The sequence below is a fragment of the Branchiostoma lanceolatum genome, chromosome 16, assembly GCF_035083965.1.
Source record: "Branchiostoma lanceolatum isolate klBraLanc5 chromosome 16, klBraLanc5.hap2, whole genome shotgun sequence".
NCBI lineage: Eukaryota > Metazoa > Chordata > Leptocardii > Amphioxiformes > Branchiostomatidae > Branchiostoma > Branchiostoma lanceolatum.
The window spans coordinates 7,174,311-7,201,401 of NC_089737.1; the positions used below are offsets into that span (position 1 = coordinate 7,174,311).

The following is a 27,091-nucleotide window of genomic DNA, read 5'->3' on the forward strand; positions in this document are numbered from 1 at the left end:
ACGGTAAACACTTAGTGACCTTGTGCACAGATACGGTCTGTGTCCTGCAGAGACTTGTCATCGGTTGAAGGAAAAGACGTCATACAAATCTAGGAAGCAATTTGTTGGAGGAGTGCAACCCAGGTTAAGATGCTGAGAGAAGTAATGGATCAAGTCTCCTGCTGTTGCAAACTGTACATCATGTATGTATTCCGTTGATCAAAGTTAGACATCCAAGTAGTAAGATACGGCAAAAATAATTACTCAAGCAACTGGATAAAATTTTAAAATTGTAAAAAAAAAATTTTTTTAATTTTCTACAATTTAAAAAAAAAATGTTTTTAGATTTTTAAAAATTTCTTTACATTTTTTTTAAATTTTAGATTTTATCCAGTTGCTTGAGTAATTATTTTTGGTGTATGTATTCTGTCTGATTTATATGGAATACAGTGTATTCCTAATCACCCGAGGTACCAGCCCGACCGCGGGTAGGATTGCCGACGGCTAATCCAACCCATGGGAGGGCTGGGATTGAGGGTGATATGGAATACATGGGATGTTGTATTTTATCTATGTCATACGCATCCGAAAAAACACACATTTCAATGCGAAGTGTGCCAGAAGTTGAGAGAATCCTCAAACAAAAGATTGTTAAAATATCAATAACATCGGAATCTGGTATTCGTATTTTCGAAGCCCGAAGTGCAATACAACTTTGAAGCCCGAGCAATATGGTAAAATACAGACGGGACCAGAATACTGGACAGGTGTTGAACGTTATCCTGGCCCAGGTATGACATAAATGATACTAGTAGTAACTCTGCCTTTTATAAGGACATTCACATATTCATGAATGTGAAGGACAAAATTGATGGTTTCCTACAAGGGATGGCCATGGATGCCAGTGGACCAGCCCCCTGCTGCAGTGTTTGCACCCCAGTGTGGCCCAGGGCTATGAAACGGAGATGGGCACTGCCCTATACATTATGGTGTAGGAGGATTTTATTTTAACTTATAACAAGGGATGGATGGGATGTGAAAAAACGTGACGTTAGTAATCTCAAACCAGTTAACCTCTCTGAAGAGTTATTCTTCCACTGGTCATGACAGAGGAGACATGTCAGCTGCTATGTACATATGTACAGTATTTACAGGTTCATTGAAACTTGTATCAAATTATGAGAAATTCCCTTCCTCTCGGCAAGGAAGGGACAAAATCGCTACTTCAGCATGAAGAAGGTTACAAAATTAGCCCTTAACAAATCAAAAGGCTCACCAAGAAGAAGGTTACCATAAGCCAAAAAGCTACCTTAACAGGCAAAAAGTAACAAAGCTGAAATAAGGTTATTATGAGCCTCTGGATGCAAATTAAAGGAGTATTTTCTCTCCTCTAGAAATCCATAATGATGCGTACCCAGTGGGGGTCCGTGCGTCACCAGAATGTCGACCCCCTCTGGGATGAGGTTCCACTTCTCAAGGATGGGTTTTCCTCTCTCCTCGTTGAACGCCCAGTCATAGAACCACGGCTGCCTGTCAAAGTCACAAGAAAGAATATTAGAGTTTTCTTTATACACAACCAGTGACTACCTGCTGAAGTTTCGGTGTCTGTTAGACCTTCTTCAGAGCTTCTGACTGGAGTACTGCTTCTCGCCGCTATAAGTAACCGGAGTAGGTGGCCCTTTTGCGGCAAGAACACAATCCCAAACATGGCTAAGCTTGTATCCCCCCTCGTCCCGGTTCATCAAAGTTGACAAATTCATTTAACATGGACTTCTAAAACGAAATTCAACTTTAATCGAGTAGCTTTCTTTTTCCTGCAAAGAAAACTGTAAAAATTGAGCAATGAAACCTGATTGTTGAAAAAAACAACCTTGTTTAAATTGTTGAATGAAGAAATTCATGAATGGAAGGTATGCTAGAAAGAATTCCATAACTTGTTGATACTTCCATTTAACAGACGACCGCATTCAAGGTCAATATCATCAAACACCCAACCCTGATGCTAGCGACGGCTTTCCCATGAAAAATACCAGCTGCCTGTAAAAGTCAAGAGCAAGTTTACACTGTCAGTGTCATCTAATATGGACTCCTAAAATATCTTTCAACTTTGTATAGCTTTTATTCTATTTTAATGCAAAGGAAACTGTGGACGTTGAGTAATGAAACCTCAGTGCTGAAAAGAAAAACCTTGTTTAAATTGTCGAATGAAGAAAGGCTTGGATGGAAGGTATGCTAGAAAGAGTTCCATAACATGTTGATACTCCCATTATCAGACGACCCAATTCAAGGTCAATATTATCAGACACCCATCTCTGATGCTATCAAGGGCTTTTCCATGAAAAATACTGGGGAAAAACACCTTTTAACTGTCAAAATACATGTACCATCTCTAAAGGTTTCCCCTTAAAAATGTACCACACACAGAAAATTACTGAAGTTGTTTCCCAAGCTATAACCCCAGTAATACATTTTTGCTTTAAGCAATGTTTGCTGTGAACCTAAACAACTCTGGGTAAAAAAGGAGATTTATTGCACAAAGAAGAGTTATCTTTTGAGTTATGTAACTAGATAATCCAAACAGATATGGGAAAACTTTTTCCACAAATTCCCTTCACCAGAGGTGCCTATAGTAAGTATTCGTACAAATTTTATGGAATATGAGTTTTATGGAATACAATACGATCCTTCCTATTAGTAAAACTTGTATGAATTCCCTAGAAGTCGTATGTTTCTTAGTGGTGGATTGTATGAATTCCGTAAAATTTGTATGTTTCTTAGTAGTGGATCGTATGAATTCCGTAAAATTCTGATGAATTTCGTAAAACGCATCGAAAGGTACTCCAGGATCTGTTCAACAGTTCTGCTTCAGCATATACTTTACCACAGCAGCGTGGGAATGGCTTTGAGGTAAGCAAGGGAAATTAGGCTTACGTACAGTGGCCTTGAACATGATTAAAATCCCACGTCAACATCCGTCTTTGTCCAACGCTAAATGTACCTACATGTCTCCCATGCACTTGTTACTGGCACTCATTGATTAGCATTTCAATATTCACCTAAAATATAGGCGAGAGTTCTGATTGCCTCAGAGTAACACGGCATGGTAACGAGGTTCAAGCAAGCATTTGGAAGTTTGATGCTTGTCACACTGCCTCTGAAAAATATTCAATTCCTGAAATAGTGAAGACCAAATGTTTCAAAGGGGATGGGACAGACTACTGTAAATGCATTTAAGTTTGCGTAGTTTTAATTTCACGCTAAGGTGAAAACGAAGTGACTGTTTGCTATGGTTTTAAGTTTACGGCAGCGCTATAGTCACATACTGCTACAGTATTGGACAAAAATATTCGGTAGTTTAAACTTTGCGGTGAAACAATCGCCGCGAAAACAGCGAACATACATGGAAAACCACCGTGAACATTTCTGCACTTACAGTATTGTGCAGAGAAGTGATCAGACGAGCGAACTAGACCTAGAAAAGGATGAACTCCAGGCTTAAGCTTACCAAGGTGACCCCCAAATCCTGATCCCCATCACGTTAGTTTCCGAATCTTCAAGGTAGATGCAGTTTGTGAGGAGCGACTTCGCCGTTTCCGCCTCTTCGTCTCGGACTGCCCAGAACATCGGGCGCCTTCCCGCACGAATCTCTTGCATCAGTTTAGGGTCAAAGGTCAGGTCATGGTTGCCAGCGATGACGACCTTATGAGGGTGGGGAAGTGTTCCTGTAGGGAAAAGAACACGAATATCATTGTCATGGCTGATTTTAGCCTTCGTCAATGGAGGCTGACACTTGACATGATATATCATTAAGTCTGACGGAGAAAAACAACAATATTCAATATGTTGTGTATAAATAAGAAAGGAATTAGGATTATGTTCATTTGATATATCATACCTACAAAAATTCAACTCAGATGCAACCTCTGTGAGATCATATTGATATAAAGTCTGTCTTGAGTTCATAAATAATAATGATATCATAATCACGTACAGAAACTCCCATGTCAGCCATAACCCAAACTTATAACACTCTTATCACTTGTAATAAAGAATTAGATGGCACACAAGCTACCACCATGCAATGTGTGGGAGGTTATTAGAACCAGAACTAATTTCAGTTATGAATTTTGGTTTATGAAATCCAGATATGCCAGCTGCTACCAATATTCATTAATGACTCAGCTGTTACAGTATTAATATGCTCCTCCAAGATTAAAAATACGAATATAAATCATAAGACATAAAAGTTCAAATGTATAGATAAACGGAATGAAAGGGTTCATAGATTGAAGCAAAACAAGACAAAACAAGAGTCCGAAGACCCAAAATCTCCATGAAATTTGCTTTTATATATGATGTGTTTTATTATCTTCGCCGAGTACTTGTACTCGGAGAGGATTATGTTTTCGGTTGAAAAATCTGTTGGGTGGGTCTGAATGTATGTCAGGAGCATAACTCAAGAAAACTTCAATGAATCTTTATGATTTTTGGTAGGTGTGTAGTGGTTGTGTAAAGGAAGGTCAAGTTCGAAAATGGTTTACCTTGCGTTTTTCAATAGTACTGCAGCGGACTTAGCATTTTTTTGTGTTTGTATGTAGGCAAAAAAAGTGACGGAAACGTTGATGGATCTTCATGATTTTTTGCAGGTGTGTAGATGTTGTAAAAAGGGAGGTCAAGTTCAAAAATGGTTCTCCTGGCACTTTTCGTCGGTACTGCAGCGGGCTTTGTGTGGATGTGAATTTTCTTGTGGACAACATAACTCAAGAAGCTGTTGATGGATCCTTATGATATTTAGTGGATGGGTAGGATTTACCGAAAGGAAGGTCAAGTTCGATAATGGGCCTTCTAGCGGGTACCAAAGGTACTGCAGCAGAGCTTCAAAATTTAGGGGCATATTTTCTGAAAGTGCTATGGTCATGATTTTTGTGTGGTAGATAGTTCATGCCACAGAAAGTTAGTTCTGTAAATTTTGGCCCCCTAGCGGCTTGTTAAGAACCGCAGTGGGTGTTTTTGTTTTGACATTCGGACATGAATAACTTGAGAATTGGTCGACAGATCGTCGTGATGTTTGGTATGTAGAGAGCTCGGATGGTGCTTTACATAATCAATGACTAATTATGCAAATAAGGAGCTAATTTGCATAATTAGTAAGGAAAGTTTGTTAACCCACTGCCTTTCAATGGGACATGGGACAGTGTCAGGTCATGTAAACAGATAGCCTTGCATAAACGTACATGTAGGTCAAATGAATAAACTATTCTCCAAGCAGAGGTGTGGGTCCTGCTGGTTTTTGACGCGTTCAGTTTAAGCATTTTTGTTCAACACGGTTGGCGACATAACGAAATAGGGACAAAATAGAAAGCCTGACTAGAAACACCTAAAAACGTGCCAGATTTATTCTATTCATATGTATTGACTGTACTATTTCATCATCACTTTCAACTTTCAACACTGCCATATCGAACCTTTGTGGCCCATATAATATCAACATACTCATATTTTTTCATGACCAGTTATAACATATATCAGCACACTCTACACATATACTAGTCCTGTTCCACCAAATGATTTTTAACCCTATCTTAACTGGACTCATTCGCCCAATCATAACGTCCAAATGGTATGGTGCATGATCAAATTTGCAGGGGGTGATAGGCACGTAAATATAAATCACTTTCCATAATAAGCCTTGATTATTTGGCGAAGATAATGTGTTTGTGGAACTCTAGTTTGCCCTAGTTGTTTGTTTTTGCCGCTGGTTGTTTTATTTTATGTGCCAAAGGGTATCCACATACAGGTTTGGTAGTGTTCCCATTTGTGGTTTGACCACCAGCTGTTGGGACCTGGGAAATAGTTGACCTAGATAAGAGACCAACAGATGGTGCGACCTCAAAGCCCACAATAGAGTAGATATTTCTCATTATTTATGCAAATTCAGTCCGAATTTGCATAATTACCACTTCAGTTTGTACATCTCTGTCCAACCCACCTGCGTACCAAATATCATGAAAATCTGTCGCTCCTTTCTTCAGTTATTCTCCTTTGAATATTTTTACAAATACGCCATTGCAGTTCCAATGACACATACCAGGGGGCCCAAAATCGACCTTGACGTTTCTCCTACCAGCACCTACCCACATACCAATTATCATTACAATCCATCTACACGTTCTATAGTCATGCTGATTTTACGCATCCGGTGACACATACATACACACACGGTGACACAAACATACACACACGCGCACACACGCGCAAACACACAAACTTTGCAAGATTTGCACTTCAGTGTGTACATCTCTGTCCAACCTACCTGCGTACCAAATAACATGAAAATCTGTTGTTCCTCTCTTCAGTTATTCCCCTTTAGAACATTTTTACAAATAGGCCATTGTACTTCCAGGGACACAAACCAGGGGGCCCAAAATCGACCTTGACCATTCTCCTCCCAGCGCATATCCACATACCAAATATCATTACAATCAATCTACACGTTCTACAGTTATGCTGACTTTAAGCATCCGACGACACACATGCAAACGATTTACCTCCTTACTTATGCAAATTCGGTCTCATTTGCATAGTTTGCACTTAAGTGTGTACAACTTGGTCTAACCTACCTGTGTACCAAAGAACATGACGATCTGTCGATCCACTCTTCAGTTCTTCTACATTGAAGATTTTTACAAATACGCCATTGCAGTTCCAGTCACACATGCCAGGAAGCCCAAAATCGACCTTGACCTTCCTCCTACTAACACCCACCCACATACCAAAAATCATTACAATCCATGTACAGGTTCTACAGTTATGGTGACTTTAAGCGTCCGGTGACACATACATACACACAAACACCAAACGCAAGCAAAACAGTATCTCCATGAAAAAGCCTTTTTTCATGGAGATAATGAATAAGGACTATCCTTGATTGTACAATTACAATTTTGTATATAAAACAGAAATGAAATAAAATAAATGAAAATAAAAAGAGACTGGCCCAAAGAATATCAATTGCAAAGAAACTATGACTGAATATTGACTAATACATGTACAATCGTTCAAATAAACAATAAACAATACGTGTTAGTCATATTTTATGACAGTACATAAAAATATGTTATTTGTTAACACTAAATAAGTATTTTCTGGGCAGCTCTTAACATTAAAAGAAAAAAATGCTCTTAACTAAAACCTTCTCCAAATGGCTACTTCATTGTGCTAAACTAAAGGTTAATAAATATAGTGTACAGACAAAAGAATGCAAAAACAACAAATAGCATTCCGAAAATAATTTCATCAGGTTGGTAGAACATAGGATATTTGGAGTTTCTTATAGCGGTGAGAAGCAGTACTCCAGTCAAAAGCTCTGAAGAAGGTGTCTGACAGACACCGAAACGTCAGCAGGTGAGATTACCTGGTTGTGTTAAAAGAAACTCCAAATATCCAACAAATAGCATTGATTTGTCCTAGAAGAGCTTTACAGATATGAAAAGCTGTAACATTAAGCTCTTGGGAAGCACTGCAAAACCGTGAGTGGTGGCAAAGTTGGTGAATTTTTGACTAAATCACACCCAAATCACATCACACACAGTATAACGTGATTTCGCATACACTCAATACACACATTCCCCTCAGCAAGGACATGGCCCATGAGTCCAAATTGCTTCGAGGAGCAATTTCCATTTGAAGACTTGGAAATGGGTTACACCGTAATAACTTTCCTTTACTGTTAGATGGAGCTTATGTGGGGGGGCCTACTTTGTCGAGGGTAGAGCCAGTGACCTTGCTGTTTTTGTCCACGAATATTTGAGTTTCTTTTGGAACCATTAGCAATTGAATACACAATCTTTACGCAGAAAAGATTCTTACTTAATAATTAGAAAATTTAGAAAACCAAGGAAACAAACTGGTGTAACTATTTACAGTATGAAAGGCTTACACCAATTCATTTTCAGTTTTCAGAATTTTTGGAAGAATATGAAAGTCCAGCATGGAGATGACATGAGCTTTTTGGACACATATATTTAACATCTACTAAACATGATATTCCAAAAGGGTACAAAATTCCACAACCCTGAAAAGATACGTCCAAAAAGATCTCCAACCCAACACCCCCAGTATTATGTACTCCTGTATATCTAAACTGTGCATACCTGGAGGGTGTTGCACTAGAGTGCTCTCAAACCCACTGTTTTTCAATGTGGCAGATTTATGTAACTTGACAGATTAATTTTAATGCTGAAGTAAAAAAAACTATTGAAAAGAGCTTCGAAGAGTGACAAAATACCCATAAGACAAAAACAGAATCCTGGAATTTCTAATTTATTGCCAGACTGTCTAGGGAAATCAGTGTGTGAAAATCATTACTACCCTACATATTTTAACTTCAGCATTGATGATAACAGTCATAAGTCAACACACATAGTATAGATTTACAACTATTAATATATTATCTAACGTTTTCATAATACTGCAACAGAGTAAGGCATTATTAAATTCTGTTTGACATGTAATGATTGTAAACTTTTTCTTACAGTACATTGCAATTCCTTCAACTTGACCTTGGTTGGTATAACAGTCATAGTGAACTAGTAGTAGACCAGGTTATTAGCTAGCAAGGCGTCAGGGAGTCTTCTGGACGCCCTAATCTAAGAATACAAAGCAAGTAGACTCCCTCCTTTTGCAGGAGACACCCTGGCAATCACATAAACCTGTACAATGTGTTCCATACACACACACACACACACACACACACACACACACACACACGCACACTGCGACTGTTGTTTTATCTGTATCTAGTATATAGCCGGTATAAACGCCCTTCGGCGTAACACACCAGTTTTTTCTCATACCAGACATTGGGGCAGTACGAAAGTTAATTGACATGCAAAGCTACCAAGTAATTGTTAATTAATAGAGCCCATTGGGGTAGTCTGCCCCCCCCCCCCCTGAATGCCCTGTCTATAAATCTTAGCTAAAAAGTAAAAGCCTGTAGTGGACATGTAATTAAGTTTTACAATTATAATCAATATTAAAATGAAAGCTGATTTTTGAGCGCTATTGCTGTTACTTGATGGTTATTGCTGGTTATCCAGTGACTGTAAACTTTTCCTTGTCATTAACTTGACCTTGGTTGCAATATCAGATTATGAGGGTGAATCATGTTGCAATCACATTCACCTCATCATAGCATGAAGTAACTGCTCAGAAGTAATCTTCAACTGGGATTAAGTTTGCTGCAGTGCAAGAATGCTTGCAATCAACGTGTCTGCACATAATTCTCCGCCGCATACAAGTGTATATGATAAAAGGCAGACGTATTGATAGAATTTAAGTATTACATGTCCATGCATTTATTGTTTTATCATCGATATCTAAGAGTACAAAAACACCTCACCCCCAAAAGATAGGAAACTAAAGACCAGATAGTGAGTGTTAGTGAGAGATTTTTAAAAAATGTATTTCTAAAATTTTGTTAAGGAAACAAATCCTGGGAAGGGCATTTTGATTGAAGCTGCGACAGTCTTTCATAAACTAAAACATAAAATGGGGGTCCCGTGTTCGAGTAGGTGCAAGCAAGTTAAAGGGGAAGGGCTTGCCACCGCTCCCTGTAAAAAATACCCTGCTACTGAAATAGCAAAAAACTAGCTGACCTACGTGCCACTAGGCACACACATACAACTTTGACGTGTCTTCAGAGTTGACACAATCAATTCATCATTGTAAATTGTGGTTATGTGTTATTCATGTAGACACCAGACAGTGCTGAAATGACATGCCAACACCATGAGCTGTAATTTATTAGGGATTACAATCAGTGTAACAGGAGGGTGCTAACAGCCACATCTGATTTACACTGCATAAGTCTGAAGCATTGATCCCTCTCCTCGGTGCTGAATCCAATGCAGTTCTAAATTACACTTCAAGGCGGTCCATTCCTCAACCTATGGCCAAAATCAATACATTGCGAACATCAAAAGATGCTTAGGATGAAAAACAGGATGTTGCATACAGAATTTTTGAACTAAAAGCCTTCAATCTATACTATGTATAGCTACATGAGCATTATTGCATATAAGGGATGTTGCCAATACGTTAGTTTGGTGTTTATCAAAGATAAGATCAGAAAAATTGGTTAGAATTTGTTTTCAAGAAGACTGGAAACAATAACTGATATCAGCAGCATATATATCTTATTATGATATTTTTACAACATACATATCTTATCATTAAGAACCTTAGATAAAACTTATCAACCTTAGATAAAACTTATCACAGAAACTGGATTAAAGTTGTCCATTTGACTATGGCAGAATTAATTTGCACTATGCAATTGCTTCCTAAATCATATTCTTCATAATTTCTTCTCTCTGATTCAGAAACCTGCCAATTTTCCTGACCAAGCAAAATATATCAAGGGCATCATGACATTCAGAATAATTCAAGTGACTTTGAATTGCAAATCTCTTATGGAAAAATAATGAATACAATGTACCTACTACTAGCTTGGAAAAAGCCATTAGGACTAAAAGCCTACTATAGCTATGGAAGGGTCATGTTGAAAAGCGGTCAGAATTACATTGCACAAACTGTATGGGACACTTTTTTCCGTATAGTAATCTGATAACTTTAAGCAGTGTGAAAATTGAACGGATGGTAATTTTCTCAAAAATGGAGTGCTTCCACACAAACTTATGAAAGAGGATGAAGACTTGAAATATATACCCATTATCTGAGCTATATTGAGTTGCAGAAATCTGAGGTAGATTCATAAATATTTCAACGGTAGAAAATACTCGATGGATGGGTTCCTGTGATATGCCCTTTGTGGGTGCATTAAAGTGAACACTCAGGTAGTAGAATACGATATGAGGTGTCTCGCATGTGCTACTCTGCTAGGAATTCTGTTTCGTGTGTGAAGTGGTAGGGAATGATTTTATGATCTTCTCTATGCCCTTTTTACAACAATAACACGATTGTTAAGTCCATTTAGCTTGTACAGCTTAAAACGTATCTCTCCAATGACAGAAGAAGGTCAGCCAACAACGTTCTGTCCTTGAATTTGTATCATACTTTTCACAACTTTTATCTTTTCTTGCAGGCAGTATTTTTACCAAAGTTTTAAATCTTCTGGGCAAGTTTGAGTCAGCATTTGTCAGAATTTTTTTTTTTAGTACCAGTATAAAAACAAATTTGTATGTTTCAAAAGAAATTGTGTAGTTGTGTTTTTGCCTTTTATAAAAGCACTGGAAAGCTGCATTGTAATACATGATGCATACACAGACTATGGTTGAATCTGACATATATGAAAACTTCACAATATTTTGGACAGGTGCCACAAAACTTCAATTAAAGCGACATGAAATTTACTGCCCAAAATGGTCCAAGTTCAAATTTTCTGAGGAAAAATCCCCCTAGATTTGTCATGCCTTTGGCACTCAATACAGAGCTCTGCTTCATCAAACCAACTGGACCGATAAACATCAAGAACTGGAGAGAGCCCTGGAGCTGTGTGAAGTGAACCGAAGGGTTCCAGACTATGACGTCATGTCTCAAGACCTTGAATGTCTTGAACCCTTCTGAAGTGTACAAGTACATACCTCAGGGATTGCTGATGCTGCATTTAGTAGAATAATCTTTTCGAATTGAATTTTTTTGAGGTGGCAATCTTTGGATACCTGGCAGAATTATGAGCACTGATGTTGCAAATGCTAACTTCCCTTTTGAGAATTTTTTTTCAGCATCACCGAGATATATGAGAACATTTATAAGAAACGGGTTCATCGCTCTCAAGAGCATCTTAAGATGACAATTCAAGAAACCTGGATCATCTTATACCACTCATCCCTGTCCACCATTCTTAAATCAACTGTGCTTCTGAGTTCCGTGTCTCTCCTAAGGGTGTCACAGAGGGGTTGATTGACACAAATGGAAAGATTACATCCAAAATGCTGACAATCACTGCTTAGGTCAGGATCTCTCTTCTACATTATCAGTAGTCTGACAACTCAGCTGGAGAAACTCTGACATTGGAGGGCAGATGTCTTTGCAAGATCACATCAGCAGACAAGTTGGCTACGTGCAAAGTGATGTCAACTGAAGCATTTTCAAACTCCAGCCCTACCACACCAACGAGCCAACATTAGCTCCTGTACTCAAAAAACAACTTTGTATTAACGATGTCTTTTTTTTCCTATTGGACTGTCGAAAGTTTGTATTTAGTTTATTTGGATATCAAATCATTGTTTTGCTGAAAACCTTACGAACCAGGAATCTTGCCCAGTTACTGCATGATGAAAGGGAGTGGATGCTACCTGAAATTTTTGACTGTTTTCAAAATCTATCCAGTTTCGTGAGTAATTGTTACATTGTGTATTTTATTACCTGGATGTCTAACCTTCATCGACATGAGGCATTCTTGAGTTGTTCAATATCAAGAGCATTCTAAGAAAAATTACTGAGCTTCAAGGAAATCTCACAAAGGTGACAGCATTGGTTTTAAACTTAGCATGAACCCACACACCTTCACTAAAATGGTAACCGTAAGGTAGGTTCAAGATCGTCTTCTTAAAGAGATGAAGGAGGGTTGTGTGTTAAGAATTTGAAGCAAAATTTGCTTAACATCTATAGATTTTGTCTATTCAATACTAATAAAAAAAATCTTGAAGTAGTTTTGATATAGATTGCTACTGTCTAAAACTGCCTTTTTTAAAAGCATTTTAAAAACATTTTGTAAAAAAAGGAAGAAATCCATCTATATCTTGTTGATTCATTCTGTGCACGAATTATGCGACCTAAAACATCTCCATGGAAGAGGACAGATATGTATAGGGGTCACATTTCTTGTCTGGCCCATAACATTAAAAGCCGTACCTATAAAAGCATATTTTGAACCCCAATGTGTCACACAGTGTTTTAGTATGAACTTTATGACCTTTCATGTTATAAAAGCTAATGTCACCTCACTATACTCCTCAAGACAACATTATCCTATCTTGTAATTGTCAAATATAATTTATATGGCTGAAACCTTTTTCTGAGAGTTACAAATGTATCTGAGCAAGTTTGACTACAGTTGTATATATATGATGATGGCTGTTTCTTTGCTTCAGACGATCAATGTATGTATATATTAACTGTCATACAGTAATTGCATAGTGTACCCTGAGACTACCAAATAAGAATACAGTGAATTTAAAGAGAGCTGCTAAAATAAATGTAGCACTTAATAAGCCATGAGGGAGCCAAGTATTGTTTTTGGCATGTCTGCCTGAGTGTGTCGCTGACCTACTTGAAGGGGTGAAGTCTGCCATCTCTTATTACCTTTTCCATTGATTGTTTCACTTACGATAGTTATGTTATGACAGCTACAGGGGTGTCCTGTCAGATTTATTTTTATCAAGCATAAGAAAAATGTCAGATAATTTAAAAGGTTTGACACCAACATACATGATAAATGATATGCCAGAGGTTAAAGTACCCACTGGGATTCAAACCTGCCACTACATATGCACTAGATCTGTCTTGGTTAAATGGAAAAGTGGTACACATGCTATACACGTTCCACCCATAACTTTCTGTACAGTGTGGGACTTTTTGTAGGATGTAGAATAGTCTTGGGTAGATCCTATATTTTGAACTATTGGTATCTAACCTCCATTAACATTAATCTCAGGTTTACATAAATCCGCAACTTTGAAAAACAGTGGGTTTGAGAGATCTCTAGTTCAGCACCTCCCAGGTATGCACAGTTTAGATATACAAGAGTGCATTATACTGGGGGAAGTTGGGTTGGAGATCTGTTTGCACGTATCTTTTCAGGGTGGTAGAATTATGTACCCAGGTGAAATTATGTTAATAGATGTTAGATCATCCACAAATGTGATAAGTAAAGGTTTATCTAATACATTTTGCTTTGAAAACTATTTCATATGTTGCAAAGGAAGACTAATAAATATGCACCCACCTAACCAAGTGTTGAAGTCCTTCACTTTCTGCAAGTGTCCAAGGTCGGTGAAATCTCCCGCGTGGAGTAAGACGTCCCCGTCCGGAATCGTTCCCATCCTGTCGCTCCTTGAGTGCGTATCCGACACGCAGACAAACCTTATATGTCCGGGCGGTTTCTCCTTGTCGAAGGGAACCGGCTCAACCTTCGCTGCGGTCTGCACCACTTTCCGTTGGTCCCACGCTTTCTGCGGTTGCGCCGCCAGCGGGTCGGCGTCCAACGTGGCGGACTTGTGGTCCGAGTCGGATGACATGACTCTACGGGAGATCTTGGATAATGTTCGGCGGATGGACATGAATAAAAGCCGGGACAGTCAGAAACATGGGTGGGGAAAAAGTCTGGGTATTTGGACGGCTTCCTTTATTGTGGTGCTCGGATGTATTGGTCAAGTTTGGTGACAAAAAGCTCATTTGGTAAAAACTCCTTCAGGTGGCAACCTACAGAGAGAAGAGAAATAACTGTTATGTATCTATGATGGTTTCGGAAAAAATACAAATCTCTAGACAAAGCAGTCTTTCATTGTGGGTATGTTTCATAGCTATACCATATAGACAAGTACTTCACAAAAACAACTTGTATCATGTTCCTTATTCTTCAGATATATCTACTAGTACATTGCATTAATAAAGTTTTGAAATTGTATACAGTTAAGTCTCTACCAATAGGAGTTCAGTATGCAAAAACAGAAAAAAATACCAGTTTTGCAGGAATAACATGATAGCAACATTCTGCTCAAAGTCTGACATGTTTAAATGTTGGTTAACAACATTTGCATAATTCACCCATTTCAGAAGACCCAATTCCTCTAGCTGACGGCTATTTGTCACGAAGGATGTAGAGAGCCTTAGAGTGATGCAAGGAGAATGACTTAAAGATGCTAGATAAGCATATCAGCATATATAACCAGATTTAGAAGATGTAATTTCATTCTAGAGTGAATAATTCAGCTAGATAAGCACACTTTGTTCCAAAAGCCATTTGTTCAAATAGCACCCATCATTGACCATGTATCACCCCTCTAAGTATTCAACTTCTTACTGTAAAGTTTGTAGATGATCCGTCTTGACTACAGGACAGGTGCTTTACCATCTTATCTCCTAAGAAATTGAAACAAAGTATTCTCACTTGTCTTTCCTTTGTGAAGAAAGATAAAAGAAGTAACGGAGTGTGTAAATTGTTCCTGTAACCTGTTTCGTCTTAATCTACAAGACAAGTAAACTTGTCACACCTCCACAAGTACCTAGACACTGTAGCTGACATCTTGAGAAACTATCCACTTAGAGCTATTGAGATCTAAGACTTGTCTCCAACTTCTAAAGGATGACAAATGGGACAGTTGACCCGAATGCTGCTCTGGCATTTTCTCAAAGGATGGAAAGAAAGTGTAACTGCGGTATTTTTCAATTCATCAGTCCTCGAGTATTGGTGTTAGTGTTAAAGGTTCCTAATAGCATCTTCAATCATAGACTTAGTGGGACAACTCTAACTTTTCTGGGAAGCTACTGTAATTCTTCATGCCAGTTCATTGCAGGCGTTTCTTGTCTGTCTCAATAACAGTACACAGTTTGCGGCAATGGTAACAGTCCAGGTGCATCCCATACATGTTTATCTTGTATATTATGATCATGATCAATTTATGATTAAACTCTGCCTTTTATTTGGAATTGTTTCAAAAGCAATCCCTTTGTCATGGCAATCTTTACAACTTCATATACAAGCAAGCTTTTTCAAAATCTATGTTATGAAATTATAAACAATTTAGATCTGACTATACTTTCGTCTATGATTTTTTTTATTGTTCAGCAAGTTAGAAATTTGGAATTTGGAGTTTTTCAAACATTTTTCAAGGTTTTATCTTGTTGACATTTTTATTTTGTCTCAACACTCCAGTTACTTTAAAAGTGGGGCAAATATATACATATGCTCCATGCAGTTTTCTAAAAATTGCCACAAAGTATCTATACATGTACACATGTAGATATGCTCCAGTTATCCAAAAATTGGAACAAAGTATCTATACATGTACACTTGTACTACGATGTAGATATGCTCCAGTTATCTAAAAATTGGGACAAAGTGTGCAAAAGACATGCTCCAGTTTTCTAAAAATCGGGACAAAGGATTATACACATGCTCCAGTTATCTAAAGAGTGGGACAAAGTATGTGTCAGGTAGGGCAAAATGAAAGATACATGCCCCAAACAAATGTCTTTTGAACCAGACTGTGTGTCTTTATCTAATGCCATGAAAGACCACAAGGTAAACAGAGATAAACCTTCTACCTTCTACCTAATCCCACAACCAATTTGGTGCCTAGACAAACAGCTACCTCAGCAGGGAGAAGATTAAGATTTTTCAGGGTCACGGTAATCCTCGGCCTGGAAAATTGCCATCTACAATAGTCTGTTTGCCTTAGAGTAAACTTTCACGGCCCAAAACTGTCAACAACTCACTTCGATCCATTCTTCAAGCCAACCTTTAGGTTTCCAGGTGGCCTGTTTATCGCAAACAGCCAGGAAAACATGCCGAGAAAATGACTGAGAAGTCAGAAAGATCTTGTCTATAATTATTCTATGCAAGCTTATCAGTGTTAGGAAAAACAAACTATGGGGCACCAGGGTGCTGCGTGAAAGACATGAACAATGTTCTGAGCATGATATATGATTTTATATCATATCAGAAAATATATCACACTACTAACAGTATAATACCACCAAAAATGGATGATACAGCAATCAGAGACGTAATAATGGTACTCTAAAGCCTGCTTCAACAGGAAGTTCTAAAGGAAACCAGAGTGCACAATAGTCGACATTCCAGCACCAAGGAGAGCATTCATTCAGACCATAGTGATTGTCATTATAAAAATCAGCATAGGCCCAAGGTAGCCAGGAATACACAAGTAAACTGCACACTAATAACTCATGAATTTCATAGGGCCATTTCCCCTATCAAATCTAACATCTATACAAGTTACGGAGTGAGTAATGCATAGAATACCCACAGAAATCACTGTGTTAGCACCCATCTATTCAACTGCTTGTACCTGATAAGGGAAAAAAACCTTGACCCTCAAAAGCTAGAACAAGCAGTGCTTCATGAATAATGCACAGACATCTGAGAAGGAGCATATTGCACAAACATGATATTGCATTAAATGATAACTTTATAGCCTTTAACAAAAGAGGTAAATGGACAAGAAAGAAAAAAATTGAGGAAAAGGCTGAAATTCTTCCTTGAAATGAAAATAAGATTGCATTTGATGGGAAATAGATTGGTAGAACTAATAAAAGACACAAAATTACATGTACACCAAACTTTTCAAACAGCATCCTTTCCCAACTCATTTCTTTGAAGACCTTATTTCCCTCGAGAGTTTGTATCATATCAGTGTGTTTAAGACTCTAAAGGAGACAAACAAGATCATTATTGTTTTGAAGCATCCAGAAATGTCAAGGAAAAGATAACTGATATAAAAAACATATTGAACAGCTGCAGGTTACATAAGATTGATGACCTGAATGAAATATGTAAACAAATGTTGAATAGGATTGATAACCAACTCCTTTAAATAGTTAATGTCACTTTAATGCCTCGACATTAGATATTACAATAGCTATCTTTCTTTACGAGCAGCAGAATAAAAAAACACTGTATGACAAAGCACATCATTCCTTCATTAGGTAGAATGGCAATGATGTCAGCTTGAAAGATGTAAAATGTACTGTACAAAATGCTACCATGATGTATAAAGTACTAAGAGGTTACAATTGAGCATTACATCATTAGATGTCCAAAAAAATTAAGAAAGAGCTTCAAATCATCATGAAACATTCCCAATGATTTCAAGCCTGAGTACCACCCTCCGTACTAACCACTGGCAAAATCGTTTCGCCTGCTAACCAGAGAGTTTTTAGCAGGCGAAACGATTGAGCCAGCGGTTACTACCAAGGATGGTACCTACATGTATAGCTAGGCTAACTGGTTTGGGGGTCTCCTCATTAAAGTTGAAACATGTACACATACTGCCATAGAGTTACAGGATATGAAAACTACAGACAGTATACAATATTAACTGATAAAACCTTGCAGGGAAGTAGTTTCTGAACACTCTCCTGAACTTATCTGTCTCAAACATGCGGGCAAAACATTACGTTTCCTGTCGCTGCTGAATGAGCTGCTATATTTCTCTACGGGAAAGGGAGGTTGGCTTCCCCATTTTCATCATGGCCACTTTGTTCCCAGTTGAGAAAGCCAACAAAAGTGGTTCCCACAAAGTGTCAAGATATAGATGTTTTGTCGTTTATTGACGCAACTGGGACTATACGACTCAAAAGCAACAATGTCTTTGTGGGTGTTGACATTTAAGTGGGTGGTTTTCTCAGAAGGCCATTTGCTAGAATGCAAGCCTTTTCTTCACCTAGCAGGCTTGGGTTCTAGAGGGGAGGGTTTGCGATAGTTAATGTCCAATGGCGCGTTCATTTTCCATTAATCAACATGAAGAATGGTCAGTTTCTAAAAGCACCCATTCTATCAGGGGAATAAGAAGACATAATGGGAGCAATGTACATGTATGTGGATGGAAAGAGGTGTTGCTTTTAAGATTGAGGGATGTTAATGGCTGAGTAGGTACATGTAGAAGGTAAGACTGAGGTTACAACAAATCATTCCTTCATCCAGACCATTGTAGTTCCTAGTGCATAGGGCAGCAAGTTCCTTTGCTTTTTCAGTAGCAGGGTATATCTTAACAGGGAGGGGTTGCTAGCCCTTCCCCTTTAATATTCTAGGCACCTCTTCGAACACAGGACCTGCATTTTACGTCCCTTCCAAAAGATGGGTGCAGCCCAACCAAGATGTCCTGGCCCAAGATTGAACCGGGGAAAATTAGCAACTGTAATTGGAACCAGTAGCTCATCTGTAGAGCTGTTATCAGTTGAGGTACATGTATATGGACTTCCCTGGTTAGAACTATTACCAGCACATCAATGCAAAAAAAAAAGGATTTTTGGTACAGCCATACTCTCAAACGCAAGCATCCGAAAATGCTAGTTATGTACAAATTGAGCCAGTATATATCGGGCCCCAACATGAGAATGACAAGAAAGCGATAGCTTGATATTTCATGCCTCGTTCACTGAATAGATTCTAAAGTAGATTGGCATAGGTGACAGCTGTCCTTGGAAAATGATCCACTGCATAAAATATTTAGCAAGCCAAAAAGCCAAGGGTCGCACAAGATACTTTAACATTTGACGCTTCAATACATGTACAATGTACAATTATGGCAATTTTGCATATGCGTCAATGTCAATGATGTTACATAATAATTATGATGGAATAAAATGGCATCAATGGCTTATAACATGTATGATTATCCTTCACAATTACAGATATTACCATGGATCCCTAGGGAAAGTACTACTATTATAATCTATTATGTTACATATGATTTCAATTGTTACTTTGATGTTAGGTAACGTAGAGCCACCGGTTATAAAGCGCTACCAATTATTGTCCACTTTGTATCATGTCCACATGTCAAGGCGTAATATGCAAAAGTCAGTTCTCATGAGCAATAAAGAACAACATAAATATGATCCTTAGTCATGACTCTCCTTTATACAAACCAGTGAAATAAGTTTACATCCAGCAATACAAGAGAATAAACTCCTGAAGCTGTAAGACATTAGTGTAAAAACAAGTTAGCTTGAGGCGTCATACATGATGTATTTCATCAGTTTTTCAACTCTCACGATAGCTAGTATCTTTTAAAAGTAGCTGACGTCAAAGCTTTGTTTGTTATCTAATCTACATGTATCTATCATGGTGATTCACGGTTTGAAACTCTTATTAGTTTAAGGAGGGCTAAGTTTGATATAACTCAACAACTACATGAAGACATTGTTGTCAATTGCCTCTATCACGTGACTTTCACATGCCTAATAGTTTTAGTGACATTGACTGCACAACATTGTTTTCTTCAACTGCATCAGGCCAATGGAGGGATAAACTCACTCATTTGTTCATACTACTTTGGACAATCTATGTGCAATTTTTTTTCTGATCTATGTTTTTCAGGTAGAGCACTAAAAGGAAAAAAAAATCTCAAGTAGACAATAACCATTTTTGAAGCCTTTGCTTGTATGCCTCTGCCAAGGATAGAACGCATGACCTACCGAATCCAAGCTACAATAAGGGAACCCACATCAAAATCAATACTGCAGCAGCAATCTTACAAAATTACATTGAATGTGACATTTGATGACACTTCCATGTCCATATATACCGTAAAGACCACATTTAAACTACCCTGGGTGCCATCCTATCTAGTTTACTCATGCAGGGGCTCCCAAACTTGCTCCCTCACAACTACAAAGGATGGTACCGGGGATACATTTAAACAGGGGACCAGTAAAAGGGTTTGACGTTTAGATAAGTGTCCTTGTGGGAAAACATGTTCTTGGAAAAGGCACGCTCTTATCCAATCCAAACCATTTGGTTCTGATGAAATTTGGAGCCGGGCCAGAAAGTAAACGGCGTCTGCGGCGACAATTTCCCACAAAATGCGTTATCTGAGCATGTGACGCACGATGTTCTACAATCATGCCTGATGACACAGCACATTTGCTGTGATGTTAATAGTTATGGGTGAAGAAGCAAGAATCTGAGTTCTAGTTCTCACAAAGCCAAAGTAGAACATACAAATCTAATACTGCCCTAAAAGTCAGTGGCCAAGAAACTGAATCAATCAAATCAATCTAAAATTGGGATAAATGCAATCTTGGTTCTTGGAGATCTCCTCAAAATTCCATTGCTATTGAGGACTGATAAATTGAATCTAAGCTTTTAACCTTGTTCAAATACTAAATCTTCTGAGTGAAATATTACCTAGTTATAGTTCTTTATTCTAAGCTCTGTAAGTTATAATCTATGTTTGATTTATTGTTTTGCTACAAAAGTTTCAACCAATTGATTTCGATAAATTGTTACTTGTGTTTTCAATTTAAGTTTGCATTGTTTACATGTATGTTCTGATGTGTAAACTGGCCTTCAAAACCGGTTTGTTTGAAGCTGAATGGCCACCCAGGAGTCTGAACAATTAATAAATAGAATGATATATAAAGAATTGAACACAAAAAAGTGATAATTCTAACTCTCTTTCTACTTTTCCAGTCCCTTAAGCACCTTGTGGACAAGACTGCTAGCACGTAGGCCAACACTCGAGGGATCTATTCACATATCAAATAGTATTGATTTCATATGAGCTATACCTGTTTGGACCTATGCCAAACAGTGGAAAGTATGAAATCTATGGGACTATTCACAAGTTTCATACTATTAGATAGACTGGAAAATAATTCTGTCTGCGGTAAGTACTTTTCTACAAAATTGGTTGTCTGTCTGATGCAGTTTTATTGATTTGATATGAGTAATCATAGTTTGGACCTATGCCACATAGTGGGAATTGTCAGATCTAGTATGGGACTATACCACCATCATAAAAATGTGTTCTGAAGTTCTATAATTTCTAGAAGAGTCACATTTTCATGAGGGGGCCAAAAAGGAACCAACAGTTCAAACAACAAATTGTGAGACATTGATGAAGGTCAGACATCCAGGTAATTAGAAATGCCCAAAAAAATTACTCATTATGACATTAGCAACTGGATAAAATTTTGAAACAGTCAGACATTTCAGACAGCATCAGTGACAGTCTGACGAAAGATAGTGGATGCTGTCTGACTGTTTCAAAATCTTATTCAGTTGCTTGTCAATGAGTAATTGTTTTTGGCGTAACAAATTCTGACATTCATGTTATACAAAACATTTTGCACAGATTGCACATCATTATTGCTGTATTGATGGGATGACAATCTTTATTCCAAACCAAAAAAAAATATTGAAAAGATATATTTGGGAACAAATATACAATTTGAAAAAAAATTTCACCTAATCTTGGACAGGGAAACATGACAACTACATGTATGTATTGTGATATAAAGTTCTAAGCGGAAAACAAATCTAACCAGCATTTATTACATGTAGAGTCATTACTTTTTTAAAGTAAGAATGGTTTACTTGTTTTGTCACTTTTGCTACACTTCAGATTATATTTCCAACTTTGTTCCTTACTTTGTGTATCAAAACAGTTTACAATGACGTACTTAAAATGCTATCCTCGTACACACCAAACAGACTTATTGGCGTGCAAGCTTTATCACAGCACAGATGGTGACAGCATTTCTCACTAGACCTAACCACTAGAGTTTTCCTTGAGCTTATTGTGAAAAACTTGATATAAAGTAGGGAGAATTTAGAGACTGATCTTATTTTTTGGCAGTTAAAGTACAATGATTACTTTCGTCAGTGTCGCTAATCCATTAAAAGCTTTCAAGACCTCCAAAAACTTGGCTGGTAGTTAGAATGGCTTTCACTCCACTTAAATCCACAGCCAGACCATTAAGAAACACTTGAAAGTGTCTTGAGAATAAGCCAACCTTTCTCAGAAGTAATCCGAGATGATGTGCCTTTTCATATGGTAGGCTTTGTGTCTCCTTTGTCAGAGAACAGAAACACATCGTTCTAAGACCAAGGCTCAAAACAACAACCACATTCAGTCTAATATATCCAGCTGCTGCTGCACCACATGCCTGCAAAGCTGGTGTGTAAAACCAAAGGGCGGGTATACCGGCTATACAGACATAGAAGCTGATGTGTTACGCCGAAGATTGGTTATACCGGCTATATAGATACAGATATACCTGAAACTTTCAATTGGCAGAAAGAAAATTATTCAGGAATTTTAGAAAAAATATGAACAATTATGCAACCTAAAAGAATATTTGCTGGATACAATGAATAAAATTCATATAGCAGAAATAAGACGTATTTCAATCCCAAAAGACCAAAACTTTACACCCCTAAAGCCATCCATCACTCCACTAATCACAAAATAAAATTGAAACAGAAAAAAAGTGGCATCCTATACGCAGAGCATCTATACCATTTTCCCCAAGGTACGGACTCCCATTGCCCATTGGAACTGCCCATCGGATAGCTGTCAGAGTGAATGAGCAGTAATCGGACGCTTGCCTCCAGCGACATAATACCTACGACCTTTATTGATTATTACTGGATCAGTCTGCGGGAAATCTTGCAGGATATGAAACCAGAATACATGTAACGTTCTCCAGTAAATTTTGTATTCTTCTCGAGCCCTCATGCTTTACCTTTTGCCTACTTTCCACAATCTTACTTTTTGAATTTCAAAGAGGGACTCATGTTGGGTTTGGACATTGAGTGGTAGACAAGGGAAAAGGGAAAATTGCAACCCTCTGCAGCTTGAATTTGCTGCGAAGAAAAACTGACACTACAGCTAGTCTACAGTAAAAATGGTAGAATTCCTTACGAAAGGAAATTAATACTTTGTATCAGCAAACAGTTTTCAACCTTCAGTCAAACCTACATGGATGACCATGATGATTTATGCCCACTATTTTGGTTGTATTTTAGATAAATTTCACCATTAAGCAAACTTTTAAGCATTAAGAATCATGTCTACATAGTGACCACCTGTCCACTGTGACCATTTTCCTAAAGTTCCTTAAGCTAAAACTTTAGACAGGTTTGACTGTATTTTGATATATTGACACATAAACATGACCTGCGAATAACAAATAAAACTGTCTAAGACATAAGATGTAATCAAGCAATACATAAAACATTCTACCTCTAACAAAGCATACGGTAACATCAATCAAGCTTTCAATGGACAATTCTTTTCAGTTTGGTAAGAAAACACTGTGACTCGTGTGACTAATGCCAACCCTTCTTTTAATCCAACCACAGTATAGAATAATGAATAACACTTAAATCAAGCTTTCAATGAACAGTTTTTTTCAGTTCGATAAGAAAATGCTGTGACTCATGTGACTAATGCCAACCCTCCTTTAATCCAACCACAGTATAGATTAATAGATAACACTTTTATGTGTAGTTCGACAAATTAAAGGTTGTGAAGTAATGCCTTCTCATCTCACCAGATAGCAGGCTTCGGGGCCTTTTCACATAAAAGTGCCCGATTCCATTTGCCTCAGAGTCAGCCCACTGGACCTCAATTTGTGCAAGGATGTTTGAATTGGGTAGGGAGGGACTTAAAAGGTAACATATAGCTGCAGTGCAAGCATAGGGCAAACATGCACAACCTTTTGCATATTGGTAGACATGGTTGGCTGCATTTGTTCTGGATGCTTCTGAAGAACAAAGTGACTGAGATTCCCAGGCACCTATGACCCCCATTGACATCACATTTCTGTAGAGTCTCATGGTAGAAATACATGAATGTGGGTCAGTATTCTCTTAGAAGGTAGCATTGCTGAAGTACAAGCATAGGGCAAATATGCAACTCCACAACCCTTGGACACAACCGTACATTATATGCTTCCAACAAGAGTCACTGATTATAGACTTATAACTTCATTATCTATCACATCGAAAACCAGTATAGGTCCTCATCCAGAGCTGCCAAACATCCTAAGCTAGCACAAAAATGAATGTGATTATCACAATTATGATTATTTTCTCATTGTACTGTGCAAAGCAACTATTAAGAAGGAATGACAGCTAAACAAATATGATTTCGAGAGCTGTTAGAAAACAGATTGAGATCAAAATAATCAAAGGCATTTGATACTTAACACATGGTAATAATATAAATCAGTCCCTCTTACAATCATATGTTGTCAAACAATCTTCATCTCTGACAAAAATCACTTCAGAATCTAAATTTCACCATCTATAGAAAGAAATATAATGATATGAATGTGATTCATTATCAATTTGATCAAATTTGATTCCATATACCTTAAGCTTGCACTAAAAGGTCATCTGATACTTGTTAATATGACTGTCTGTCACAATCTTTGTAATGTAATGCCTTTGAATTGAAGCCCAACACTAAGCCTTTAGTTTATCATAAATATTTAAAACATTGATGATTTTCCGCGCATACATTTAAGGATATATGCTTAATGCCAGTCACGAGTTATAACAGTTACAGAGAGAACTAGTCTTACTGTATCATTGGTTCTCAATACAACTAGATATTAATCATGACTTTTAGCATACAATATCAATGTTTGGCATTTTGGGGCTGTCATTTAACAGTTAGTTCGAATTATTTTGTAGTGGAAGATCAGAAATTTTGTATATAATATCTACGACACATTTGAAAAAAATCTATGCGCTTGAAAATGAATTAAAATAACTGCTCAATCATCATTCATTTTCCAAGAAATTCCATATTTTCATTTTCTTTTCACGTTCCATTTCTATGTCAATTAGGCTCCCCATCCCTCTCCATGGCATTAAACAGCATCTCCCCATGCATGCAAAAAAATTATCACAACATGCCGCACGCCTTGTAGTCTCCACAATGAGTCATCTGTCACACAACTACGTGTACACCCGGGGGGACAAGACAGCATACAACGGTAGGGAATACTTTCTTCTGCATACCTGCACTGGTGCAAATAATGGGGCTGTCATACTTGTGCGTATCCTAATTACCTTCGCGAGAAGGTTATGTTTTCCGTTTTTCTATGGTGGAGTAGCAGTGGATGCATGTGTACATGTTTTTTATGTAAACAGCATAACTGAGATATGTATGGATGTTAATGACATTTAGTAGGTGGATAGTTGTAGGTAAGAAAAAGGTCAAGTTCTAGAATGGGCCTCCTGGTGGCTACCTACGGTACTGCATCAGTGAAGGTCAGGAGCCGTCAGACATCAAGCATTTTTTTAACTCCAATTCTACCTGCACTAACCTGCATATGCAGGTGGCATTTAGAGCCCTAAAAGAGGTGGCTGTAAGGTGTGTGTGGGAGGTTTAGAATGGGCCTCCTGGTGGTTACCTACAGTACTGCAGCAGCGAAGGCCAGGAGCCGTCAGACACCAAACATTTTTTTACTCCAATTCTACCTGCATTAACCTGCATATGCAGGTGGCATTTAGACTAAGAACCCTAAAAGAGGTGGCTGTAAGGTGTGTGTGGGAGGTTTACTGCACACCCAAAAGCTCTACAATATCTCAGAGCTCCACACTGTATCGTTCAAGGGAAGATCGTGGACATGTGTGGGTGTGAAAATGAGTGAAGTATAAATTGCATGAGACAATATATTTCAAACTTAAGCCTAGCGTGCATTCGTGCCAGTCTGCATGTAACAGTTACGTTGCATGTAAGGACTGTAAGATTTAACAAGAAAGTGAATAAACAGTGAAGGAAATGTCAAAGAATGGATGAACCGTAAACCTGAATAATCTATATTTTCTAATTTCGATACTTTTTACAAAATTTGATCCTTCTTTCAAATTGTTAGTCAGTACTAATACTCACTCCATCAATAGCATGGAACCTCTATTCTCTAGGACAGTACCAAATTTCAATCTGTCTTGTGGAGCCATAGATTTTTCAAAAAACACGACAGAATTTGCTCGATATTTGTTACACTGAACAATTTTGAAAGTGAAATACATTTTCTATCCAAAACTTGATTTCTAACAACTGATTTAGAGTTGCATTGTAGATTATGATATTAAAGCTGGACAAACATCAAATTGCAAAAGCCGGAATACACTGGGGCTTTGATAACAAAAACAGCAAATGCTAATACATCAACTTGAAAATTCAACCCCTCAGCCGCGCGCCTTTTCAACTCCAAGTATAATCAATCCTGACACTAGCAGGGTTAAAGAGTCAAGTCAAATTTTGCCCTTTTCAAAATTCGAACATGGCCGAAGGTAGTACAAACCCATAAGATCAAGGCCATGATGAATTTTAAATGAGCTAGCTGCTTGCTCAGTCTTATAAAACTAATGGTGTATGTCTGGTGCCACGTTTGGGATTATCCAAATAGTACAACACAAAAGGCACATTACTACATGCACATGTGTATTGTCTATTATACTATTATAGGTATATGTTTAGCAAAATGCACATCAAATAACAAGTCTCAGGCCAAGAATGACTATTGTTCAATGCCAACGAGATATGGAAAATATTAAATTATATATGAGCTGATGAAAGCCAGAGGCAGATCTTTGAAA

The 27,091-nt window shown here is 37.8% G+C and overlaps 1 protein-coding gene across 1 annotated transcript in view; it reads right to left on the reverse strand.

Moving 5' to 3' along the window:
• The window catches only part of LOC136421630 (metallophosphoesterase domain-containing protein 1-like), a 55,168-nt gene that overhangs the window by 12,034 nt on the left and 16,043 nt on the right, over positions 1–27,091 (reverse strand). Inside the window, exons 2-4 of the mRNA XM_066409094.1 lie at positions 13,949–14,424; positions 3,485–3,701; positions 1,394–1,509 (exon numbers count right to left, since the gene is read on the reverse strand). Of these exons, the coding sequence (XP_066265191.1) occupies positions 1,394–1,509; positions 3,485–3,701; positions 13,949–14,282 (667 nt within the window). The 5' untranslated portion in view covers positions 14,283–14,424. The remainder of the gene's footprint in view (positions 1–1,393; positions 1,510–3,484; positions 3,702–13,948; positions 14,425–27,091) is intronic.